The sequence below is a fragment of the Crocodylus porosus genome, unplaced genomic scaffold, assembly GCF_001723895.1.
Source record: "Crocodylus porosus isolate Cpor-Errol unplaced genomic scaffold, CroPor_comp1, whole genome shotgun sequence".
Lineage (NCBI taxonomy): Eukaryota > Metazoa > Chordata > Crocodylia > Crocodylidae > Crocodylus > Crocodylus porosus.
This window is the reverse complement of record NW_017728914.1, coordinates 19,020,077-19,032,423: the sequence shown is the minus strand read 5'-3', so window position 1 is coordinate 19,032,423 and position 12,347 is coordinate 19,020,077. Positions and strand designations below refer to the sequence as shown.

General features: G+C 47.3%; 1 protein-coding gene across 4 annotated transcripts in view; it reads left to right on the top strand.

Moving 5' to 3' along the window:
• The window catches only part of ARHGEF37 (Rho guanine nucleotide exchange factor 37), a 40,743-nt gene that overhangs the window by 10,430 nt on the left and 17,966 nt on the right, over nt 1-12,347 (top strand). For 2 of the 4 annotated variants that reach the window (XM_019534912.1, XM_019534911.1), the window contains exon 1: nt 10,583-10,846. The exons of 1 other annotated variant lie outside the window; for it this stretch is intronic. Coding sequence is in view for 1 of the 3 variants with exons in the window: in XM_019534914.1 (XP_019390459.1) it covers nt 10,706-10,846 (141 nt within the window). In the remaining 2 variants the exon portion in view is untranslated. Of the gene's footprint in view, nt 1-10,581; nt 10,847-12,347 lie in introns of those variants that run through there. One more of the 4 variants, XM_019534914.1, reaches the window with a different exon arrangement.

The following is a 12,347-nucleotide window of genomic DNA, read 5'->3' as shown; positions in this document are numbered from 1 at the left end:
TCTTAAAATCCAATTAAATGACATCTCTCTCTCAACTCCTGCATCTAAGCATTTTGTGACATGGTCATAAAAATAAACAAGATTAGTCAGGCAAGATCTACCTGCTACGAACCCACGATGGTTGCCCTTCAGAATTATTTTTTCTTCTAGGCTCCCACAAATGTGATCCTTGATCATTTTTAAGGTTTTGCCAAGGATAGAGGTGAGACTAAGCAGCCTATATTTACCTGGATTCTCGTTCCTCCCCTTCTTGAAAATAAGGACCGCATTGGCCCTTTTCCAGTCCTCTGGGATCTGACCTGGACACTACGAGTGCTCAAACAGCGATGCCAGTGGCTCTGCAATGACACTGGCCAATTCCTTCAGCACTCTTGAATGAAGATCATCCAGGCCTGTTGAGTTAAACCCCTCCAAGTGTCCCTTTACTAGGTTGATACTGACAGTTGGTGGGCTGGTGTTCCTCCTCTGCCTGTCTATAATGCAATTGGGAGATTTGACTTGATCTGTGTTTCAGTGCACTCGCAACTAGAAGATGACAAAAAAAAAAAAACTACAGTGAAAGTACTTCCTCTGCCAAATTTTCCACTTCCTCATATAACTTTTTCCTCTCACTCCTTCTGGGAACTCATAGATTCATTGATGCAGGGGTTGGAAGGAACCTCAACAGATCACTGAGTCCAACCCCTGCCTAGGCAGGAAAGAGTGCTGGGGTCAGATGACCCTGACCAGATGCCTATCCAGCCTTCTCTTAAAGGCCCCCAAGGAAGGGGACAGCACCACCTCCCTTGGAAGCCCATGCCAAATTTTGGCAACCCTTACTGTGAAGAAGTTTTTCCTGATATCTAGCCTAAATCTGCTCTCTGTCAGTCAATTTGCAACCATTGCTCCCTGTTACCCCAAGAGGCGCCCTGGTGAACAGAGCATCTCCGATCCCTTGCTGCGTCCCCCTAATGAATTTGTAGGCAGCCACAAGATCACGTCTCAGCCTTCTCCTGTGCAGGCTGAAGAGGTCCAGGTCCCCCAGTCTCTCCTCATAGGGCTTGTCCTGTAAGCCCCTACCTATATGAATGGCCCTCCTCTGGACCCTCGAGTCCATCAACATCCTTCTTGAAGTATGGTGCCCAAAACTGGACGCAATACTCCAACTGTGGTCTGACCAATGCTGCATAGATGGGAAGTATCACCTCTTTGGATCTATTGGTCTTGCATTGGCAGATGCATGAAGACCACCTGCACCCCTGCCTTCCTAAGCCTGGTCCCCAGAGCCCCGTAGTCACTCATGATATGGTCTGGACTACTCCTGGCCATATCATTTGTTTCCACATGGATGAGGACCATGGGATAGTTGTCAGAGGGCCAGATGAGGTCAGGAAATCTCGCTGGTGACATCCCTGATCCTGGCTCCAGGCAGGCAGCAGAGCTCATGCACCATGGGATCCGGACGACAGATGGGTCCCTCTGTTCCTCTCAGCAAGGAGCTGCCCGCAATGATGATGTGGCATCTCTTTTTCTGCTTACCTGGCCGGCCCTCAGCTCACTCAGTGATGGCAGCAGGCCCCTCCAGTGCACTTTCCCCCACTGCACACTCTTCCAGTGCAACCAGGGCCTCACATGTTCCCCAACTGCACCAGGGGAGCAGTCTCTGCAGCGAGAGGTCTGGCCCCTGAGATGACCATCCTCCACTCATCAGCATCTGCTTCAGGGCATTCCCTTGCAGCTTCTCCACCAGGAATCTTGTCCTGCAGAGAATGAAAGTAGCCAATCTCTTCTTCAGTTACCCTGATCCCCCTCAGCCTGCTCACCTCTGCCTGGAGGTCCCTCACCTGCCCCTCCAAGGCCTCAATCCGGGCACATGTAGGACACGCAAGAGAACGCCCGGTCCCCACGCTACCCCCAAACCGGAGAGGTCCCGCCAGGCAACCCCCGCAGACAGGGGGCCAGGGTGCTGCCAACCCATCCAAGAGGCCTGTCTGGGTGGAGGCTTCGCAGGAGCTCTAGGCTGGAGGCAGCATCAGGGCAGGGTCCCTGGCTGCGCTCGGGGTCACCACCCTATAGTAGCCCCCCTCCCCGTTCACTTACCTGAAGTCTCTGTCAGAAGCTCCCATGTTCTCCTACATGGTGTGTACTCCTGCCCATGAACTGGATTTTGAACTACCTGCAAACTGCTCCCCTGCTGGTAATCCCTGTTTACTGGCTCCCTGGTTACCTGGGGAGTCTCCTTTTTATACCCTTCTGGGCCTGGGCTGACTCAGGACCAGGCAGCCATCAGGCAGCAGTCAGCAATCCCACAGCAACCAACAGGCACTCAGCACTCACTCCCAGCTTCTCAGGGAACACACCCACCAAACAAACAGACAGTCACCTAAACCAAAGGTACAGGCAGCTGGATCACTTACCTTTCCCTGGGCAGGATGTAGTGCCTGGCCTGGCTTTTCTCCTCCTCCAGAAGCTGCCTGCAAACTGCTCCCCTGTTGGCAGTCCCTGTTCACTGGCTCTCTAGGGCTTTTTTGGTTGCTTTCTGTTCCTCCACTAGTTTGGAGTAGCTTGGAACCTCATCTATCTTGGCCATGCCTTTCTTTGCAATTCCGGAGGCCATGGCAATAACCTGTCTGAAGCATTTGAGACTTCTCTTCATGTTTCTGACTATTCTTTGCCTCTGATGTAAAGAGCTGCTTCTGATCCTTATTTCTTTCAGTTTCTGCTACAATCCAGTGCCTTCCTTCCTTCCTTGGTTTTTACTTCCCTTTTTCCTTTCTACAGACACTGTTTTAAAGAAGCCACTTCTGCTTCAGCCTGCTTGCATCTGAACCTTTCTACCACAACCTCCCACTGTAAACAGCTTGCTCACTCTGCCATCTCATCGGAGAACAACTGCAGGTCTAGTATCTGGGATTTCAATTCCTCTGTTGTGTTAGCCTTCACTGTGGTTTCCCCATAGCCCCTGTTATAGGCCCTCCTATGTTAGCCTTTGCTGCGCGGTCCTAGTTCTCCTTATTTCTGCCCCATTGCTGGGTTAGAAGCTTTGCCTATTCTCTGCCTATTCCTACCCTTGCTTGGCTGAAGGGTCCTCTTTTCTCCACCAGGGAAACTGAGTCCCTCTGTACATTTGCCAGCCAATGCACCACTGTGACGGGATTGGGGTCCAGGGGCCACTGTGACACTCCTTGGGAGCCCTGTGGCTTTTGCCCCACTCTGGCACTGAGTACCCTCCCTTGCCTCTCACCATGCCTTGATGGAATTATTTGATTATGAAAAGGGAGGATGCTCCAGGGTCCCAGAGTGAGCCCCTGTCTATAATTAATCAGCAAGTCCCTCCCAAACCCAGCTGATGTCCACCCTGCCCCTGAAGCATTAGGTAGAGACCTCCCAACCCACCTGTGCTGTAGTGCTCCAGTTGCCTTGAGGGCTATTTGTGGCCTCCTTCTGCCCCTACAGCTATGCTCATGCCTTGCATACATTTCTGATTATCACTTCAGTGGGGCACCTTGCCCCCCAGTATAAGGTCAGGCTTCCTTGTGCCTTTGTTGGGTCTTTCATCTTCCCAGCTTCCACCCCTTTTCTCTAACTGGGCTCCTTAACCTAGGCCCACTACACCAGACCTCACTTATGGGCTCCAGCTCCTGTCTCAGCCCTTTTGGGCCCTGGGCCTCTAGCCCTGGTTTCACTACTTTCAGGGTCTGGGCCTTGGCCCTGGTTTAGACCCTCTTAGGCTCTGGGCCTAGCCCTCCTAGCACTAGGCCACTGCTATCACCTTTCCAGTCTCAGGCTTTAACCCACCTGGCTTCTGCTTGCTTGTGTTTTAAGCCCCTACCTCTGACAGGGCTCAAGACCTCTTTGGGATTTTCAGGCACTCCCTATGGCTTCTTTGTCACCCCTTTTATCTACACTTGGCCCATTGGTATAACCTGGGCACAAAAGGCAAGCAACTGCTTAACAAAACCTTCCCCCACTATTTAGAGTTAAACAAATATTTGGCCAGACATCCTCCTCTGAGTCTTTCTCCTTACTGCCTTCATAGTGTTTAGCCAGGGTCTCACAGGCAGCTCCTCCCTGCAAAAAAAAACTCCATCCCCTACAACACACCAACCCCACTTCTTCGCCTTTCCAGGTGCTGACTTTTAAGTTCCTTTGAACACAGCTCCTCTTGGGTCAGGTGACTCTCTCCAGCCCCAGCCCATCCCATATTAATTCTAATGGGCAGCTTACAGCTGCCACTCTAGCTGCCATAGGAGTACCCTTGCTGCTCCAGCAGGACTTTACCCTACCATCCTATGGCTAGGCAGGTAGCCTGCAATAGGGCTAAGTACAGACATTCAAAAAGCCAAAAGTCTGAGGCTGAATTGATTCAGTCTTTGCAGGTTAATCTAAGCTGCATAGATTGAACCGATAAGGAAGTGAACAGACATTCCTTTCTGTTTCTGGAAATGCAGCCACATGCCTGCAGTGGCTCAGGCTAGAAGCTGGGGATACTAGAGCAAAAAGTTTGGGCCAAGAGTAGCCCATCCACCCTGAGAAACAGGGTTTGCAGTGCAGGTGCAAATCATCCTGGGATGCTGAGGGGCTGAATTAACTTGAATCTGGAGGGGATCTGGGACAAAAGCTCAATAAGCCAATTTAACCTAAATCCATTAAGTCAGATGCTATATTCATCCAGTTTTATCTTAAACCAGTTTTGGCCATTTTAAAAATAGCTGATGTGGACTGAGCTTCTGTTGTATTACAGATATGAACTAGTTTCTAATTACTTATTCCAGTTTATGTGTAATTTCTATCCCTAGTCCAGATGTTCCAAGCCTATGGCTCCCTGGCTGCTTACTCCCTTGCAACTTGCCCATAATGAACAGTCTTCTCTCTACCTGTGGCCCTCCCTCTGGCTGCTTCTCTCTTAAAGTAATGGGACCCCTGGATCCCTGTTACAAGGAGGCAAGGATGAAGAAGAAAAACTAAACTGCATGTAAACAAGGAGAAACACTGCCCTTTCACTGGCTGAAGAGTCCCTTTTCATCCTATGACAGGATGGAAATAGGCTCTCCAGAGTACCTGATTCAAGTGGGGGAACCTGGCAGGGTGAATTCACTTATCCAGCTGAAGGGAAGGGCATCTGGGAAGCAGTCAGGTAGGGTTAACAGGAGCTGTCTCTGCACTGGGAACAACTAACCAATGTTTTAACTGAGCTTTATGCTCTTTTTCAAAGCACGAAGGGGAGGAGGATTGGGAGAGAAATCGCACATTGAGATGAGCTCAAATTGAGTAGGCTGTACTCAAATTAGAGGGGAGATTGTCTAGATTATTGCAAAGTTATGTTCTGCTGCATTTAAGTCTGATCACCAAAGAGACCATTATCCTGTATAAAAAGGGAATGTGTCAGAGCAGACAAGCCTGACACAAGTTCGCAGCCCACACATAAACCCCTCAGAAGTAACAAGCTGACACCTAATGCATTTTATTTGGAACACAGCCTGTCTACTTATTTTCACTATCTGCTCCCTTTCTTCTCTCCTGTCTGACACTGACAGTGTGGCCTAATAGAAATTGCACATTAATGACCTGGTCTTCAGCTAAATTCACTTCAATGGAGTTGCAACAATTTTACACCTTCTGAAGGTCAGACCCTCAGTTATAGGCATGCTTAAGAATTCAGAGCCACAATTTTCAAACAATTTAGGCATGCAAATGTGCATGAAGTTCTGTGCACATAATGGGTACTGCTACCACACATGCACACACACAAAGTCAATGCACCCCCACAGATGAGATAAGTTAAGGGGATATGATCATATCCCTAAGAGCATATGATGAAGCAACTGAAATTACCATCTCCTTCATAATATTCCCTAGGAGTCAGTCATATTGTTGACAATGACTGAAACCTTTGATGGATCAAAACAGTAAAATGTGTGGGTAGTATAAGTATTCTCCGTGGCTGAAATACAAAAACGTGGAATGACCGTTTAACCCCAGATCATTCTTAGCAGTTTGTCACTAAAGAAGCTGATGTTGTCTTCAAGCCCTACTATCCCTGGACTGATGATGCAATTCATTTTTTTGAACAAGATGGCAGGTTTTTCAAACCCTGCAGCCTATTGAATTCCTCCAAATTGGGACATTTTCCATCCGCAGAATTTTCAATATTTAAAAAAAAACCAAACAATTCTTCTACCTGTTAGGCTAGGCATGTTTAGCCTTTTCAAGATCACATTTTGCTAACTGCATCTTTTGATACCTCTGCCAATTGATACAATTTAATTTAAAATTCCTCTGTCCAGGAGGGATGGAAAAGAAGAAGCATTTTTCTATTTTAGGTTTTTGTGCTTTTTAAAGGTCTCATTCTGTTCCCCTTGCTCATGATGAGCAAGTAGCCTTCTCCAAAACGGGTCCCCTGGTACTTTTGTGGCCTATACCACATTAAAGCAGCACAATTCACACCGGTGGATCAATTCTAAATTGCATCTGATGATCTGGTTCCCTGTATTTTTAGTTCACTGACATTTTGCTCTCCTCACTTTCTTCCCTCCTGTTTCTGTCTTGGCCAATACGTGAACAGGATAATATCTGAGCCAAAGTTGAATTTGTAAGCCCACAACTTTTGAGTGAGTTTGAAAGTACAATGAACAGGTCACCAATTCCTAGTCTGTATATATTTTTGACTTGCAAGGAAACAGTGTATTACTGATACCAGTGAATGCAGTGTGTTCTTTAAATGCAAAGCAACCAGAAGAACAATATTAATAGGCAACATTAAAAAGGAAGAACCATAATCCTGCCTATGCTGCCCTCATTATGAGAAATATCCCCACTGCAAGCATTAGGTAAACCTCTCATTTTGTACATGTGGAAGGTCAGCCTTCAGTGTTACGAACGAGCACTTGCAAACTCTCACTGTCTCTTTTCTTTGGGATCTTCTTAAAATTAATGTAAAGAACTGGATTTAGGCTTAAGGGTTTTGGAGGGATACATGTGGGTGGTGCTGTACAATCAATAAAATGATTTTTATCATTTTATGGTTTACAAACCAGTTTAGTAGCAAAATGCCAGGTTACAAGTAGAAGAACAATTACCAGTGGCATAGTGGTAAAGGTGATGGTTTTATTTCACATTTAGCCTTAAACAGCACCATACCTAAAACCCTGCCTTTCGAGCACTCCTGAATCCAATAGACAATCTATGCAGGTCCCCCGTGTGTCCTGTGGCAGTGGGTGAGACGTTTGCCCTGCTAACCTGCAAATCTCTCGCTGCTTCTGACATTATTATTGGAATGCCCAGTTTGCCCCAAAGCACAGTGGTGTCACTGAAAGCCTTTCCAGTGCCTTCTCTGGGCTTTGGATCTGGCCAAGCAGGGGATGGACGCCTTAGACAGGAGCATGTCTCTCCAGCAGCTTTGATTCCTTGATCCTGTCTCCCTGGAAAAAAAATACTGAGAAAGGAAAACTTGAGAAAACAGCCTAGCCCTTGAAGGGTGCTAGCAACTCACAATAAAGCAGTGCAGCAGCACTTGTGCAATGTGAGCCAGGGGTAATAGTCTGTCTGGTCCCTGTGATTCTAGTAGTTACGCTTGTCCTAGCACGCATGCTCTTCCGTTTTGTTAGAAAAAATAGCTGTGAGAGAAGAATAGTAGTAGATAGTTCAGGCTTTGTGTGGCTTGCTAAGCCTTCCTGTTAAGCCCTGCAAGAGTGAAGGGGATTGGGGTGATGGGAAACTTCATTCCCCCAGGAGCTGACTGGAGCCTTACCAGATCTTTCCCTGGACTGCTGAACTGGTGGCAGGCACAGGTCTTATTCCTAAACAGAGCTAACTCTGCAGCCTGGCTGCAAAGCGACTAGGGTGCGGCTCAGGAGCAGTCTGGAAAAGGTTTGAATTGTGTAAACAGAAGGAAGGGAGGGAGGAGAACTGCTTAATGAAAGGTGGGGGGAGCTTTAGTGACAGGAAGAATTACACTGAGATACACTAGGCAATAAATACTCCTAAGAAAATGGCAGGAGCCACAATACATGGTGTTTTTAAAAGCACTAAAAGATATGCAAGAGGGAACATCCGGGCACTGACCCTCAGTAGGCAGAGGGCTGACCTAGCATTCCTGTCTGCCTCTCACAACTGTGACTATTATTCCAGCTATGGGTGGGCGAAGCCTGCCCAGCAAAGGCCCCCGGCTCCATATTCCAATGCACAGGGAATTGTTGGTGCTGCTGCATGATATATGATGAAACACAAGATTTTGATTTAAACAATGGCAAAACCTAAGCTCCAGCACTGTCAGCAGCACAGGGTTAATAGGAAATCTCTACACCAACCGACCAAAACAGTACAAGCCAGCTTCCACGGGGGAAAGGAAGGGGACTGGAGAAAACACCTGCCAAATGAAACAAAAGAAGGGGCCAGGTTGCCACCACACAGCAGTAAATCCTGCCCGAAAGCAAAAGTGATACAAGTCTCAGGCCAGTGGCATGGAGGGAACTGCCCCCAGTGTATCAAGAGTTCAAGGGCTGTCAAGATGCATATCTTCTTAGGTTATTTGCCTGATGACTGTATTTATTGTTCCTTGTTTCTATTTGCTCTGAATTGCTTGGGCTACATCACCTGTCCTGTGGTATCTAGGATCATCCTGATTGCCTAGGGTGGCTCCATGCTTGTGCCCCTTGAAATAAGCAGTGCTAAAAAGGGAGCCAGAATGAAGATATATCATTATGTTAGGGTAGCTGTGAGGGCTATGGCATCAGGACATGCAGCTTTGCCTTAATAGAGAAACTCCTAGTAGAAGGCAGCTGCACTGCCCTCACAGGGACCTCTATAAATAGTTCTCTTAATAAAGGACCGGTTTAATTTTAGAAACATGGAGTCTTCTGATATAGTACCCAACACTGTGGATGAAACATTATTCATGTATTTGTGTGTATGAAATATTATTCATGTATTTGGGCTGGATAAATACATGTTTATGGGTCACTTGCACAACTATATACAAAAAGGCAGTAAAGACCTGTTAGATCACCTAGTCCTATAGTTGCACTGAGGTTAGAGAGTTCCCAGTGCAGTACCTAACTGAATGGCCACTCAACATCATTGTTTCTAGTTATGGTTGACTACAGGGTCCTGTCAGATAAAATGAGAAGGAAAGAGACCCCACTGGGAACTAGTCCAGGCCCACATTTCCTATCTTCTACTTTACCCTCATTCTTCTGTCACTGCTCTTCAGTGATCACTGGTACACCCTTGTTATCTAGTCTTGGGCTTGCCCACATGACTGCTAATAAACCTCAGATCTGGTCAACAGAGGCCCCTGCCACATTTATATCTGTGAAATTTTGCTAGCATGGTGGTAAGAACCAGAAATGGACCGAACAAAAGCTCCCTGGCTGTGTAATATTCTTTACCTTAGGAAAGATTTGGCCTTAGAGTCAGGTTTGAAGTTTCTCATGTCAGTCCACTGGTACAAGATGACCGGGTGGTTGTTCAATTTACTCTGTGTCCCTCTCCCTGTGTCACCTTGTTGATATTGAGGGATGGTCTGGCATGCTAGCGCAATCAAAGCTGTCATAGTCATGTGAGTGAGGTGAGGACTATGCCTGGAATTAGCTGAGGAAGTCTTACATGTTGTTTGTAAATCAGGTTACTTTTTTTTGAATAGCCCTCTGTAACTCGCTTATAAAAGATGGAAACAAAATAAGCAACAAGTAAATATTGGAAAGCTTGTCGAATCCCTAACCGTAACCCCAGCCCTCACCATAACCTACTTCCTCCGATGGTTTTCTTCACTTTACTTTGGAATTATTTTAGCACAAAACCTTTTTCATCAGCAAGAGCTCAGAGCAGTCTCAGGAAAGGGTGGATGTGCCTGGCACTCAGGCCTGCAGTAGGCCTGAGCTCCAGCTATATTATACCTTATACCTTTGGGGTTATTTATTGAGAAAACTATTTGTTCTGTGGCTGTTACACAGAACTGCTTGTTCTTGAAAAATAAGTGAAGCACCAGCTGCCAGTAGTGAGGAGTATGGGGGTGGGGAAATCACTCTGTGTTGGTGACAGAAATAGTCTGGAAAGAGATATCACTAGCAGAGGCTGATGAAGGGCTTCTAGTTAGTGTCAAGCTACTAATATACAAAACGTTTCTGGTAAGGCCATACAGAGATGCATTGGACCACCTGAAACCTCAGGGTTGGATTTTATATTTCATCTAGGCAGGAGCCACATGCCCTGGATACCGCATGCTGCGCTTGGCGCAGTGCTGATTCTCAGCAAATAAACAGTCAAGGGCCAGGAAGACATTAAAATTGTGTTGTGAGACACTGCAGTAAAAGTACCTTGGTGAGAGAGTTAGACAGATAGATAGATGGGCAGACAGACAGGAGTGCCCAGAGCTGTGAACTGACAGGGGTTGTATTAAGCCACAGCTGGGCCATCACCTTAGGAGCCAGCTGTTTCTGCATCCCATTGTATCTGGCATTCCCCGCTCCCTGGGCTTTAGGTTATACCTAAAGCCACAGCCTCTCCTTGCCTCCCTATCAGGTTTGGTTGGCTTTCCAGGCAGGAAGCAACCTGCTTTCATCAGCAATCTCCCCAGCTGGCCGGCTGTCAGAGCATTCAGTGCTTTGACTGCGTTTGCCTGCACAGGGAGAGCACAGCCTGACTTCTGTGCTGTCTCTCGCTGCTGCAGTCATTCGGGGGAGAATGACAATGACCAAGAAGAGCTGCGCCTGGCTCACGAGCACACATGCAGCCGAGTGGGCTGGCCGTGCCAATGCAGCTGAGGCACAGTAGTTTATCATTAACTCCCACAGAGGCAGCAGGCAACGCAACAGCAACAGCAGCACCCAGAGAAGCTCCCAGAACAAAATCCCTGATTAATCAGCAGGTAAGAATAGAGACAAGCAGAACCCGACCTGGCAATTGCTTTGCTACACCTGGAGCTGTGTCAGGAGCATGCTAGAGGGGCCAGTCTTTAATTAGGAGCTGCTGTTTCCTGTACAGGAGGCTTATGCGTTCAGGCCAGCCTCTTGAGGGAAAAGATAAGGTATTTCTGAGAGTGGGAGAAATGCAGGCACCTGATGACTGTGGGGTGGGGAGGAGGGAGGGCATCTTAAGTATAGAGCCAACCCATCTGTGCTTCCACAGCTGCGTCACACCAGGTATGCTAATAATGTTTTCTGCATCTAGGGGAGCTTTCATGTGATCGGCTCACGCACTGCACAGAGGTGGGTCAGGATTGTGTTATCCCTATTGATGGGGAGGGAAATGGAGGCACAGAAGGGGGTGGTGCCCTCCGCAAAGGACAGGGGCAGAGCTGAGAATCGAAATTCCATCTCCCTGTTCTAGCTGCTAGGCATGCTGCCTGCCTGTAGTGTAGAAGCTTATCATGTGGTTGCTATAAATATGATTTATGATTTATTGAACACTGGCAATGAACTGAGGAGGGATATCCTGACAGTGACAAGGACTAGACTGTGGGATCTCTACACTGAAGGACTAGGTGTAGTCTCCATCACTTGGACTTTCTAAAGGGAACTAGACAAAGTAGTGAAGGGGTGTCATTTGGACAATCCTTTTTTGTGGGGGGAAGGACTAGATGAAGATCCCATCAATCCACCATGTTGGATGCTTTCTACCCACAGAACCAGGCACAGGCAGAACATTTCAGCCTTGTCTGATGTGCTGGGTGATAGTGTTACCAGCCTTAGGTGGGGCAGGAATTTCAGAGCAGATGTTGGCACATACCTGAAAGAAGCATGATTACGGATGGGTTTGAAGCAGCCTACTCTGGCAGCTACATGATTGCAGAGCAGTTGAGTCCCATGGGTTAAGTACAGACAGTCAAAAAGCCTGAGGCTGAATTTGTTCAGTCTTCACAGTTTAGTCTAAACTGTGTATATTGAACCAAAAATCAAGTGAACAGACATTCACTTTTGATTCTGAAAATGCAGCCATATGCCTGCAGTGGCCCAGGACAAAAGGTATGGGGTGCTAGAACATGCCTCCCTGCTCTCCTGAAGCAGACAGCTTGGGCCAAGGCTAGCCCACCCACCCTGTGGGATGGGGGGAAGCACAAAGTACCCTGGGATGCTGGAGGACTGAGAGTTAACTTGAATCTGGCGATCTGTGACAGAAGTTCAATAAACTGATTTAAATTAAATCAGTTAAGTCTGACACTACATCCATTCGGATTTATCTTAAACTGGTTTCGGTCATTTTGAAAGCGGTTTATGTGCACTGAACATAGGTTGTGTTACAGATTTGAACTGGTCTCTGATCACTTATACTGGTATACGTGTAACATCTGTCCCTAGCCGTAGAGCTGGAATGGCAGCTGCTTCTCTGGGTGATGATTCTGTCTGCTGGAACAGTGCGGGGCGGGGGGG